The sequence below is a fragment of the Thalassophryne amazonica genome, chromosome 16, assembly GCF_902500255.1.
Source record: "Thalassophryne amazonica chromosome 16, fThaAma1.1, whole genome shotgun sequence".
Taxonomy (NCBI): Eukaryota; Metazoa; Chordata; class Actinopteri; order Batrachoidiformes; family Batrachoididae; genus Thalassophryne; species Thalassophryne amazonica.
The window spans coordinates 55558508-55571008 of record NC_047118.1 but is presented as its reverse complement, the minus strand read 5'-3'; the positions used below and the strand labels follow the sequence as shown (position 1 = coordinate 55571008).

Here is a 12501-nt window from a genome sequence, read left to right as displayed (position 1 = left end):
AGAGAAGTCATACAGCAACAAAAATACCAGAACAGACATATTTTCATCATGCAGTGTAAAGCACACAATGATAAATTGACTGCAATGATACAACCCCAGTTCCAATGGAGTTGGGACGTTGTATAAAATGTAAATAAAAACAGAATACAATGATTTGCAAATCCTCTTCAACCTATATTCAATTGAATACACCACAAAGACAAGATATTTAATGTTCAAACTGATAAACTTAATTGTTTTTGTGCAAATATTTGCTCATTTTGAAATGGATGCCTGCAACATGTTTCAAAAAAGCTGGGACAGTGGTATGTTTACCACTGTGTTACATCACCTTTCCTTCTAACAACACTCAATAAGTGTTTGGGAACTGAGGACACTAATTGTTGAAGCTTTGTAGGTGGAATTCTTTCCCATTCTTGCTTGATGTACAACTCCAGTTGTTCAACAGTCCGGGGTCTCTGTTGTCCTATTTTGTGCTTCATAATGCGCCACACATTTTCAACAGGTGACAGGTCTGGACTGCAGGCAGGCCAGTCTAGTACCCGTACTCTTTTACTACGAAGCCACACTGTTGTAACACGTGCAGAATGTGGCTTGGCGTTGTCTTGCTGAAATAAGCAGGGACATCCCTGAAAAAGACGTTGCTTGGATCGCACCATGTGTTGCTCCAAAACCTGGATGTACCTTTCATCATCGATGGTGCCATCACAGATGTGTAAGTTGCCCATGCCATGGGCACTAACACACCCCCATACCATCACAGATGCTGGCTTATGAACTTTGCACTGGTAACAATCTGGATGGTCTTTTTCCTCTTTTGTCAGGAGGACACGACATCCATGATTTCCAAAAACAATTTGAAATGTGGACTCGTCAGACCACAGCACACTTTTCCACTTTGTGTCTGTCCATTTCAAATGAGCTCAGGCCCAGAGAAGGTGGCGGTGTTTCTGGATGTTGTTGATGTATGGTTTTCGCTTTGCATGGTAGAGTTTTAACTTGCACTTGTAGATGTAGCGACGAACTGTGTTAACTGACAATGGTTTTCTGAAGTGTTCCTGAGCCCACGTGGTAAGATCCTTTACACAATGATGTCGGTTTTTAATGCAGGGAGGGATCGACGGTCACGGGCATTCAATGTTGGTTTTCGGCCTTGCCGCTTATGTGTAGAAAGTTCTCCAGATTCTCTGAATCTTCTGATTATATTATGGACTGTAGATGATGGAATTCCTAAATTCCTTGCAGTTGAATCTTAAGAAATATTGTTCTAAAACTGTTGGATGATCTTTTCACGCAGTTGTTCACAAAGGGGTGATGTAACAGTGCAAAACAATGTAACAGTGCTTTGCTTGTGAATGGCTCAGAGTTTGGGGATGCTCCTTTTATACCCAATCACGAGTGTCCTCAGTTCCCAAACACTTATTGATTGTTGTTAGGAGGAATGGTGATGTAACACAGTGGTAAACATACCACTGTCCCAGCTTTTTTGAAACATGTTGCAGGCATCCATTTCAAAATGATCAAATATTTGCACAAAAACAATAACGTTTATCAGTTTGAACATTAAATATCTTTTCTTTGTGGTGTATTCAACTGAATATAGGTTGAAGAGGATTTGCAAATCATTGTATTCTGTTTTAATTTACATTTAACACAATGTCCTAACTTCATTGGAATTGGGGTTGTAGTATAATGATATGATGTTGAAGAAAGTGAAACTCCATCTTTGGCTGCCCTTTGTGTGTGTGTAGAATGGGTTTTGTTATATACGTTTTTGTTTGTTGCTGTGTGTGTTTGTGCTTCTCAATCTGAACCTGTTATTCATCTCCTGAAACTGGATACAGCTAGTGGTGTTGCTAAGCCTGTGGTCATATTACAGAAAAAAAGCAACAGTGCAGCACATGTAAAGGTCACTCTAACATCAGTTGCAGTCTGAGTGAAAGGGTGAACACTGCGACAGTTATTTTTCATTTTACCTCCATATTTCAAAAAGTACATATCTTTGTAAAGTTGTCTTTTCCATCTGCCAGTGTCCTTTGTACACTTTACAATAAAGTTACCTTTTGGCAGTTAAAGATATTATAAAGTCATAAGTATGCAACAATTGTTCTCCACATTACAAGCAAGCATCAACCTCCAGGGCTGAAAAAATGAAGCAAATGCAGAAGTGCCAAAAATTGGCGTTGAATGGCCACTTTAAACTGTCTCCAAAAGTGAGCCACTTCCCATACAAGTGCATGTTAAAATGTCAAACTTTACATCAAAATATATACACATGGTACCAAAAAAAGGCTTTGGTTTCTGTAGTTTTCCTATTCATGACAACTGTATGGGGATCAATTTTTATATAATTTATCAGTTTAAGCAATTTTAAGCCATAAAATCATGTATAATTTGGAACATGGTCATGCCGAGTGCCAGTTAGTCTGCTGTGGGTCCAGGGTTCCACTAGAAGAGGTTGCTAGCTGCTGTGGATACAACCGTCCTTGTCCTATCTGGGTGTTTCATTACAAATATCGGACATAATATGGATAACTGTTGACTGTACTAACAGATTATCTAAGAAGTCTGTGCTCCAGTATTTGCATTGAATGAAATTTTTGTATTATGTAATTTGTATGTTAGCATGACTAGAAGTAATTAGCAGGAATAAATAACTTAGTGACGTTAGGTCCACTTGTGTTGTCGTGGTTATGTAGGCAGTATATTGGTCATAATTTTTTTTTTATACAATAGAGGCCAGCAGGAGTCACTGTGCATGTCATAGTCAATAGGCTGCACTCCCCTGATAGCCCAAGGATACTCTAGCCACTTAGGCCAGAGCCCAGTTTTTAGCTGACTGGTCAAAGCGTTGAAATGCTTAATGCAAAAAAAATAATAATACTAGCGAAAGTGATGCGCAGCGGCACGAAGCGATGCGCAGCGGCGCGAAGCGAGCTCATGGTACAGGGAGTCCCAAACACTAAGTGCCCAATTTTGAGTCCACAGTGAAACAGGAAATGTAAAATATCAAACACTTTCTGGATTGACACTTCCTGTATTGACAGACGAGATCTCATGGAATCTTGTAATACAGTGGCAAGTTCACACTGAAACAGGAAGTGCCAAATTTTGAGTCCACAGTGAAACATGAAATGTCAAATGTTGAACACTTCCTAGCATGGGTAATGCTAGAGCGGAGGTCAGGGTTGCACTGGACTCCCCTGAAATCTGATTGGACACAGATGATTGACATGTCACTGCACCACACATCTGGTTGAAAAGAGCTGCATTTTGAAATCAGTGACACATATTGACTGATAGGCCCCTGTAATTCGGGGGGTCTTGGGGGGGTGGAGCCCCCACCAGAAGCTGAAAGGCAAAAAAATTAAAATGCTTAAAAGGTGGGGTGTCGGGGGGGGGGGGAGCTCCCCAGAAGCTGAAAGGTTTTAGCCATGCTAATGCTCCCCTGTAGTATTTGCTCAAAAAAAGTCTGAAGGACCTAAATGACATGGTGAAATGTTGAAGAGCTTCACTTGTTCATGTCTGCAACACATACATATTAATAAAAAAATAATTTAATGGGGTGACCACGTTATATTAGTCAGAGACTGAACAGATTGCAAAAGACTGTAAACACTGGCTATGAATGCTGTCATGTCTTTTTGAGAAAACAGAAGCTTGAAGAAATGAATACATCTTGTATCAAAGTACGTGTATGATCATTGTTCATTATCACATTCACTAAAGTTATCCTAGCACATTAAGGGTGTGGCCACTTTGCATGACAGCTCCTGTGTTGACATAGCCCGACAACCGGCCCTGAATTGGGTCAGATACTGACCTCTCTCTCCTAGCCTGTGATTGGCTGGCGGCCGAGACGCTGACGTCAGCATTGGTCAGCCTCACTTTGGTTAAGTTTGGGGGTGTGGTGCGAGCGCTGCTTTCCTATTGGTCGTTTTGGAGTGGGAAATCTCACTCCAAAATGGAGTCCAGTATCCGAGCCAATTCATAACCGGGCCGGTTGTGGGCTAATGTTGACACTGTGATTGGCTAGAGATTCAGGCTGCAGCTACTATGGATGCCCCCGAAAATAGGATGTAACAACACCTGACCTGAGGTCACCCTGTTAACCCTCTGGGGCCGACACCATTGTATACGACAGCTAAGACCAAGCTTCACTAAATTATAAATAACTTTTTAATGATATGAGATAGAAACTTACTTTTTTTTTTGCTGAAAAGTTAACTCCGCGGACTTTGGAGCCAACCATCAGCCATCTTTGTACTCCTCATAGAAGCTGTGTGATGATGTGTGCAATGTGAGTGTCCAATCGGAATTGGTTCACTGTCACATGGTTTTCCAAAATCCAATCATAGGGCAGATTTACCTCACGTGAAAAGCCAAAGATCGTTTTCAGGAGTGATATGTTACTAGTTGGCCCAATTTGAATAGCCCCCTGGGTGCTCCAATGAGTACATACTATTGGGCTCTATGCGCCCTGCGCCATTACGCACAGTGATCAGTGAAAGAATACAGAGCAGACAGAGTGCCTCTGATAGCAATCTCACGTGCTCAAACAAAGAGTGTGTATCTATCAGGATTGCTCCACTAGTTTGCATGTGAATGTTACTGGATAACTCTGTTGCTTTCTCGGCGTAAAGCACTGTTTACCATATCAATGGAGCAAGGAGGAGGGCCGCTCCTCAGACTGTAAGGAGCCAAAGTGGGCCAAAGTGTGAATGAAAGCTGCAGCACAGAACACTCCAAAACACAGCAGAAGTAGAAGTTTGTGATGTAGCCTTTGTGTAATAGCAGACAGAAATTGCTTTGAGATGAGACAAACAAAATGCATAGACCATTTTGTATATATTGTTCAAAATGTGCATTTGTGTTTATTGTTTGAACCTTTTTGTTGTACAGTCTTTCACACAAGACCTCAAATGACCTTTATAAAGTGTCAAAACAGTTGTTTATTATAGTTTGCTGTGTGTTTTGAATAAATGTGTGTGGAAAATTATTATCCGCTTTATTTTTTCCTTTCTTATTTCTGATTGTAAACCTTTATTACACTTATAAAACACAACAAAAGCATATATATTATGAAAGCAGAGGTCCTGAAAAAAAGAGACATAAAACTTGATTGTGAGATGCAGGGAGAGCTGTTAACAGTAATAATAAAACATTTATGCCAGGTGAGTCAACTGTCCAAAAAAATGCCCTCGGACCCCAGAGGGTTAACTGAGCTTGTCAGGAAGATTCTCATGGTGTTAGCATTTGAAGCAGCTTTCATTAGCTTGAAGACATTCGGTGAAGGGTCAAGTTAATCCACGACTGCTGGGAAATAAAGCAGGTCATAGTTTTTAATGGCCACATTAAAGAAAAGGATGTGCCCCCTTAAAAAATATGAAAAATTTAATAAACACCCCAAGGTTAGCCTGTTAGCTGAGCTTGTTGTTTGGGTTTCACTTCACCTGCCCAGGCCATAAAATCTCACCCATGCGCCACCTCTTTATCCATATATGGGCTGTGGACCCCAAAATACACAAAGAGAGAGAGAGACAGACAGACAACAGACAAAGAGCTTTATATGTAGGATTTATAAATCCTTTACAAGGGTAGTGTTATTGTAAAGTGATACCCTTTATTCTTCCATTTGTGTTGGTATGTTAGCATGATAAAAATATATATTGTTTCCTTGTCATATTGTTGGGAGCCATTAAACACACTGGGGTGAACTCAGCACATGTACTGAACAATAGGAAGTGGAGAGTGTTTTTTTAATCAGACCAGGTAGGCCATGTCGCAGGTGCATTGCTCCATTTCACTCCCAGTCATTGCAATTGTTGCATGGCTCACACAAGGCTGTTGTTTTGGCTGGTATGTGGACTTTCCCCCATCTTATTTTACACCACGCACACTCAAGTGTGGAATTATTAACTGGAAACTATCAGTCACCTGCTGCGTGTCCATATAACATTTGTTCCTTAATGCCAGCATCTTTCTTCAGTTGTTCTTAATGTGAATGGAATGCATGCAGCCACTTAGAGAAGCACCACCGTGTGTAATGCTTTTTCTTCAGAGCTTGTCAGCTTTTTTCTGCGACCACTCCAAGTGTTTTAAGTTGAAAATCTTTAAACTTTTCAGAATGGCACTGTCATCACTGCACTGTCTTCTCAGGCAACCATTACGATTGCTTTTGCCGTCCAAAATCTGTCACAATAAAAACATAAAAGCCTCTGTGATAGCAGTTTGGATAGACTCTGTGTTCCAGCTGAGGGTGAGTGCTTTTATCACTATATGCATTAGAAGCTTGTCATGAAATTGTTATTTAAATGTATTAATAATCAAGCACCCGAGCCACTCAGTTCATTTGTTCAGAGACCAAGTGGAGGTAGAGTCACCAGAGGCTCAAGTTTTGTCTTAAAAGTCACCAATGTTGCCCCCATGTGCAGACATAGCATTGTGAGTAAAAAAGTGGGTCAAGGAAGGATTGAATGGAGGAGTGAGTGTGCTAACCCACAGAAATTCAGTTCTTAAGTCGTTGTAAATTATGGATGTGTGTTGGAAGGTATGGAAATGTAAGAAATTTTTACATGGGAGAATGTGGGTCGATGAGCAAATGAAATGATGAATGAGGTTGTTAATTATTTAATAAAATTTTAGAATTACAAATGATGTAAATTGTAGAATTATGAATCATGTAATTTGTAGAAAGGCCCAACCAGGGACAAAAGTTGTGAATTGGTTGAAGCTATAAACTCTTTGTGCATTGCATCAGTCACAGATATTGTTTGATCTATGTTGTCTCTGTCAAATAAACAAATAAATGAAATGAAATGAGTTGTTTGTCATGAAATCAAATCCTAAAGCATTGAGGTGAAGCACCGGGATTAAGCATTTTTTTTTTTTAGTGTCCTCACAGCAATTATCTGACAGAAAATAAAAATAACTATATGGACACAAGACCAAGGCTGATCAAAGATACCATAGGTCAGAATTTGTGTTCGCTATTCTGAAGGAGTTTCATTTCACTGTTGATATTCAAGTACTGTAGCAGCTGGTGAATGGATAATAAGACTTTTGTTCATAAAAATACACTTTTCCCCCCAAAGAAAGTATGACAGATTAGGAATTCTGAGTATATTTGCAGTATATTCAAGCGCAACTCATTGCCTATGCTTGTATGGTCAAAACGCCAGTTTTTAAGTCAGAAAAAAGAAAAAAAATTCATACCCTCCCCCATTAACTTACTGACGGATGTTTTTTTTATGTTTCCCTGCTGGGAGACCTGTGTTACCTTAGTTAATTACTGCACATAGTAGTAAATTTCTTAATGATAAAAAAAAACTAATTTACTATTTCCTATTTAAAAATTAACTCACAGAACAGCATAAACTGCTAAAGGGTTAAACCGTCCACACTAAAATGTAAAACACAACCTTTCCAAGTTCAAGTACATAAATCACAGACATGCTTGTAGTCAACTTAATCTTTGCAATGAACAAGCAATTTATTTCATCAATCTCTTGTATCTTGTATCATCATACATGTTCTCAAAGTGAAATTGTTTGTTTCCACACAGAGGGAACCCTGACCAGTGTGATATGTGGGGGAACACGCCACTCCATCTAGCAGCTGCCAATGGTCACCTTAACTGCCTTTTCTTCCTGGTGTCTTTTGGTGCCAACATATGGTGTCTGGACAACGACTACCACACGCCATTGGACATGGCTGCCACAAAGAATCACATGGACTGTGTCCGCTACCTGGATTCCATTGCTGTCAAGCAGACGGGTCTCAACTCCAAGCTGGTCAGCAAGTTGAAGGACAGGGCGTTCCATGAGGCTGAGCGGCGAATAAAAGAGTGCATGAAGCTGCAGAAGAAGCACCGTAAACGTATGGAGCGGAAGTTTCAGAAGGAGGCGTCTGAAGCTTCTGTATCAGACGTTGTCAGTTTTTCCAGTTACAGCAGCAGCTCTCTTAGCCACAAGTTGCACAACTTCAATGCAGCCACTGTCAGCGTGCCATATTCTCAGGTCAGGAGTTTTCATATTCATGTGTTTTCTTTGGGTTTGGTTTCAGTCCATTTCAATCATCTTCAGGATGCTGTCAAACATTAAAAAAAAAAAACAGGATTATGTTTCTGAGAGAAGGGTTGCCAAGTATGTTCCATGAAGGCCATGCGCTATGCACGGTTTCACAGCAAATTAGTAACCTGTTCAATGTAGGAAAGTACCCCAGCTGGTGAATTACTTGATGAATTGAGCAGCACAGTCTCGTTTGAGGGCGGGCACTAAAGGGGTAAAATATGACGCATATATGGTGCAATTTTTTGACCAAATTACACACAAACAAAGTGAAAATGCAAAGAAAAAGTGACGATGCAGTGGAAAGTGGACGTGTTACGGTTTCGCAGACCAAACGGTCCCCCCTAAAAGTCGGTCCGCCCTGCCTTCGCTGCACATGCGTCATTACCCGCGGTTCACAGATTGTCACCTCGTTTCTGCTTCAAACTGCACTCCAGTCATCATCTATCTCAGCGACAAATATCTGAAGCTTTTGTACAACAATCATTTCCACATAAATTCAGTATTATTTCATCATAAAAGAGGAAGCGATCAGAGCGCCGCGGCTACATGAGCTGCTAGCTGATGCGTTCATTGCGTGTCGCTCATTTCAACGCATCACAGAGTATCGCCTTGTTTCTGCTTAAAACGACCTCGTTTCTGCTTGCAGCTGACCTTAGAATGATTTAAGAGGCTTTACCTTTATCATCTGATGGTTAATAATCACATTAATCCATTTGATCGCTTTGGGTGAAGAGACTGTCTTAGACGAGTGGCTCAGTTTGGAAATGACGCATGCACAGTGAAGGCAGGGCGGACCAATTTTTAGAGACGGACCGTTCAGTCTGTGACACCAGAGCTCAAACATGTCGAGGCGGTTGTGCAAGCAAGCGAACTATTCTGGTTAGCTGTGTAGGCTAACACTTACTGCCACAACCTCTCCCATTTGCCTCATCTTCCCTCCTCCACTGGCAACTGAAAAAAACTGCACTTTTTGCGACTGGTGATTGCAGCCGAAAACCAAAAAGTACACCATTTTTCCGTTAGAAGTGACGCTGTTTGTGGGGACAGACTAATACTAGACCGAGTGTGGGAGTGTCAGCGCTAACTATTCGGAGGATGGGGGTTTCAGCGCAAACTATCTTAAATCGGGACGTCTTAAACGATGGCAAGTATGCTTTAAAGTTTACCAAGCTGGGCCGAATGGTTTGTGCTGAAACTCCCACACTCCGCCCGGGGATTAGTCTCTGCCGTGTTCATGCCAGCTGTTCCCGGATGTGGTCAAATCCCGCAATATCACGCAGGGGTTCAAACATAACCGTGCTGCCCTATTAATGTGGTACTCATTAGTGAAATAATCTGTTTTCATTTCTAACAAGATCCCAGGCTGTTGGCCCATCATTACACATGCAGTTGTGATCCATCCCTTGTCTGTTCTTCCTACCTTACGGCTCGTCATTTGGTTGTTTTCATGCTAGAACTTGCCATCAACTTGACTTGTGCAACTTTCTCGATGAGGTTGTTCCTGTAACATTACTATGAATAGTCACATTTACCTTTGTCAAACCTGTTATTGATTCAGACCAGGAAAGCTGTCGACTGCCGAAAGCAAGTACCTTTGAGGAAAATCTAACCTTTATGACTTACCTTCTGAGAAGCAACGTTGTTATTACACGAAACTATTTGATTTCTTCACAAATGTCTTAATATCTTAAATCCAAGAAGTAAATTGCGGTACTGAGAACTTAAGCCAAAGCAGAAAGAGTAAATCTTGCACTTCCTTGAATGGCCACTTCAGATTGGTTCCAAAAGCAGCTCACTCCCCATAGTCCAAACACCTCCGGTCATCTAAAATGAAGCCTAACCTGAAAAGGAATAAACAGCAATTCCTTGAATGGCAGCTTGACACTGGCTCCAAAAGCAAGTCACTATTCCCTGACCCCCCCATATGAAAATGTTTCTTTTTCAAAATGTAACATGTTTACAGATTGGTACAAAAACAAATAAAGTTAGGAATAATTAGGTACATGGTTGCATTGAGTGATAGCTGGGCTGCTAGCTACTATGGACTCCACCCGGTTGAGTTGACTGTATGTCCTTACAGACCATCAAAGAAGTCAGTCGTCTGGTATTTTGAGTGAAATTTTAGTGTTATTTAATTAATGTGTTAGCAGCAGGTTGGCATTAATTACCAGGTAGCTTGGTGGCATTAGGTTCACTGATGGAGCAATGATTACTAAGGCAATACGTCCATCCTGCTTTTAGTACCTGGACCCAACCACCACCCAGTCCACAAAAATATGCATTATCAAACACCCAAATCAAAGTTAGCATGTTAGCCTTAGCTTATTTAGCTGGTAACTACCTGATGGGGACATGTTCAGGCTTCATTCCCAGGTCACGACAGTCTTGCCCACATGCCACCTCTTTGCCCATGGATTGGTTCAGAGATAGAGGGAGGAACTGCCAAGATGGCGACATTTAGAGCTGCCACGTTTGAGCTTTAGAAAACCTCTGGGTGATGTTACAAGGGATTTGTCTTGTACATGTACAGTGTAGTATACTTAAGTCTCACATAGAAGAATCCTATGAGGGATGTACCATATGCACTTTAAAAATTTCTAATTATTCTACACTAATCACCATAAAAATTCTATCTTTGAAACTAGAAATAATTTAGAAGATAAGGAAACACATTAATCAGTTTCAAACACAAAGGAACAGCTCTTAACATTTGATCGTATGATTTCTTGTGCCTAGGCTACTCTCCATGCCACAAACCGAGGGAAGACAAAAATCCAGAAGAAGCTGGAGAGGAGAAAACAAGGAGATGGGACCTTTAAAATCTATGAGGATGGGAGGAAAAGCGTGCGCTCCCTGTCTGGCCTTCAGCTGGGAAATGATGTCATGTTTGTCAAACAGGGGACTTACGTGAACCCAAAGGACCGCCGTAACATTCGCCACATGTTTTCTGGAGACAATGATGATGCCATTTCACGTGCCATGAGTGAACCGGACCTCCACGGTCCTGATGTGGACTATTCTGAGATCAGCACGGACTCAGGACATGATTCCTTGTTCAACCGTCCAGGTCTTGGCACTATGGTTTTTAGGAGGAACTATGTCAGTGGGGGGATGTTTGACCTTGCTGGACGAGATGAAGCCAGTGTGGACCGGACCAGCAATACTGTGCGTTTGAGCAGTAGGCTGCAGCAGTACCCAAATATAGATGAAGATAGCATCGGCAGTGCACGCAGCCTGCAGGAGAGAAACATCCAGGAGCTACCGTGGGAAGAGATAGAATTAGGGCTTGATGATGATGATGAGCCAGAGACGAGCCCTCTGGAAGTTTTCTTGGCCACGCAGAGCATAAGCGACTTTTTAACCATCTTCAGGAGGGAGAAAATTGATTTGGAAGCACTATTGCTGTGCTCTGACCATGACCTGAAGAGCATCCACATCCCCTTAGGACCAAGGAAAAAGATCTTAGATGCCTGTAAGAGACACTTGGAGACCATAGAAGACCCCGACTGTATTGAAGACACAGAACTGTAAGTGTTGACTTAATTCAATTATACGTTGCAGTGTGTACGTGTACATTACTTAGATCTCGACATAACTGTTGCTCTTTTATATCTCCAAATGAAGGATTGTAGAAACAAGAGGTCAGAATGTTGACTTGGAGCTTTAGTTGCCTCCACAGGGGAAGTTATGAGTTAATTCACTGTCAGTTAGTTATTTAGTTTATGACTCAGTTAGTTAGGCAGCAGATTATCTCAAAAGGACATGAACAAATTTTATTGAATTTGAATAGTAATTTTGGCATAATCTGGCTTAATAGCTGGTTCTTGCACTGATCATTGATTTTAATTCTTATTTCTTTGATTGTGATCTTGACATTGATCCTATGTGTGATGATCCTGATTGCAGGATCACGGCAGTCAGCCATCAGCATCCATGTCTAATGATAAGGATAAAAGTCAAGGATTTGTAACTTTGTTCTGATTCCTCTGATCAAAGGGTCTAATAAGACAGACAAAAAACACAGTAACATAACCAATTTGGTAAGGTTCAAAGACATGTAATCATGATCAAAGGTCAAGATCAAAGATTCATTAATCAAAGATGAATGATCAGGAACAAAGATAAGGATCACAGATGAGAAATCAGGATCAAAGAATGCTTGACATGTGATCAAAGGAATAACTCTTTGAATGTCTTTGGAACTTTTGAGTCATCCAGTTCATGGTATTCAAGTAGGATGAGTCAGCTCAGCTGGAACTGCTTTATTCCTTCAAAAGGTTTTGCTCTTCTTACAAAAAAGCCTGAACCAAGTGATCTCTGGTGACCAATGGCTCAACACCTTTCTTTGTATCACTGTGACATCAGTGACCCAACAGAGGATGAATATTTCAGCTTCTGACTACTGTAACTTAGAAATGGTGAAGCTTTT

General features: G+C 41.0%; 1 protein-coding gene across 2 annotated transcripts in view; it reads left to right on the top strand.

Moving 5' to 3' along the window:
• The window catches only part of ush1ga (Usher syndrome 1Ga (autosomal recessive)), a 30767-nt gene that overhangs the window by 16857 nt on the left and 1409 nt on the right, over positions 1-12501 (top strand). Inside the window, exons 2-3 of one of the 2 annotated variants that reach the window (XM_034191309.1) lie at positions 7565-8018; positions 10809-11599. In XM_034191309.1, the coding sequence (XP_034047200.1) occupies positions 7565-8018; positions 10809-11599 (1245 nt within the window). Of the gene's footprint in view, positions 1-7564; positions 8019-10808; positions 11604-12501 lie in introns of those variants that run through there. The other variant, XM_034191311.1, reaches the window with a different exon arrangement.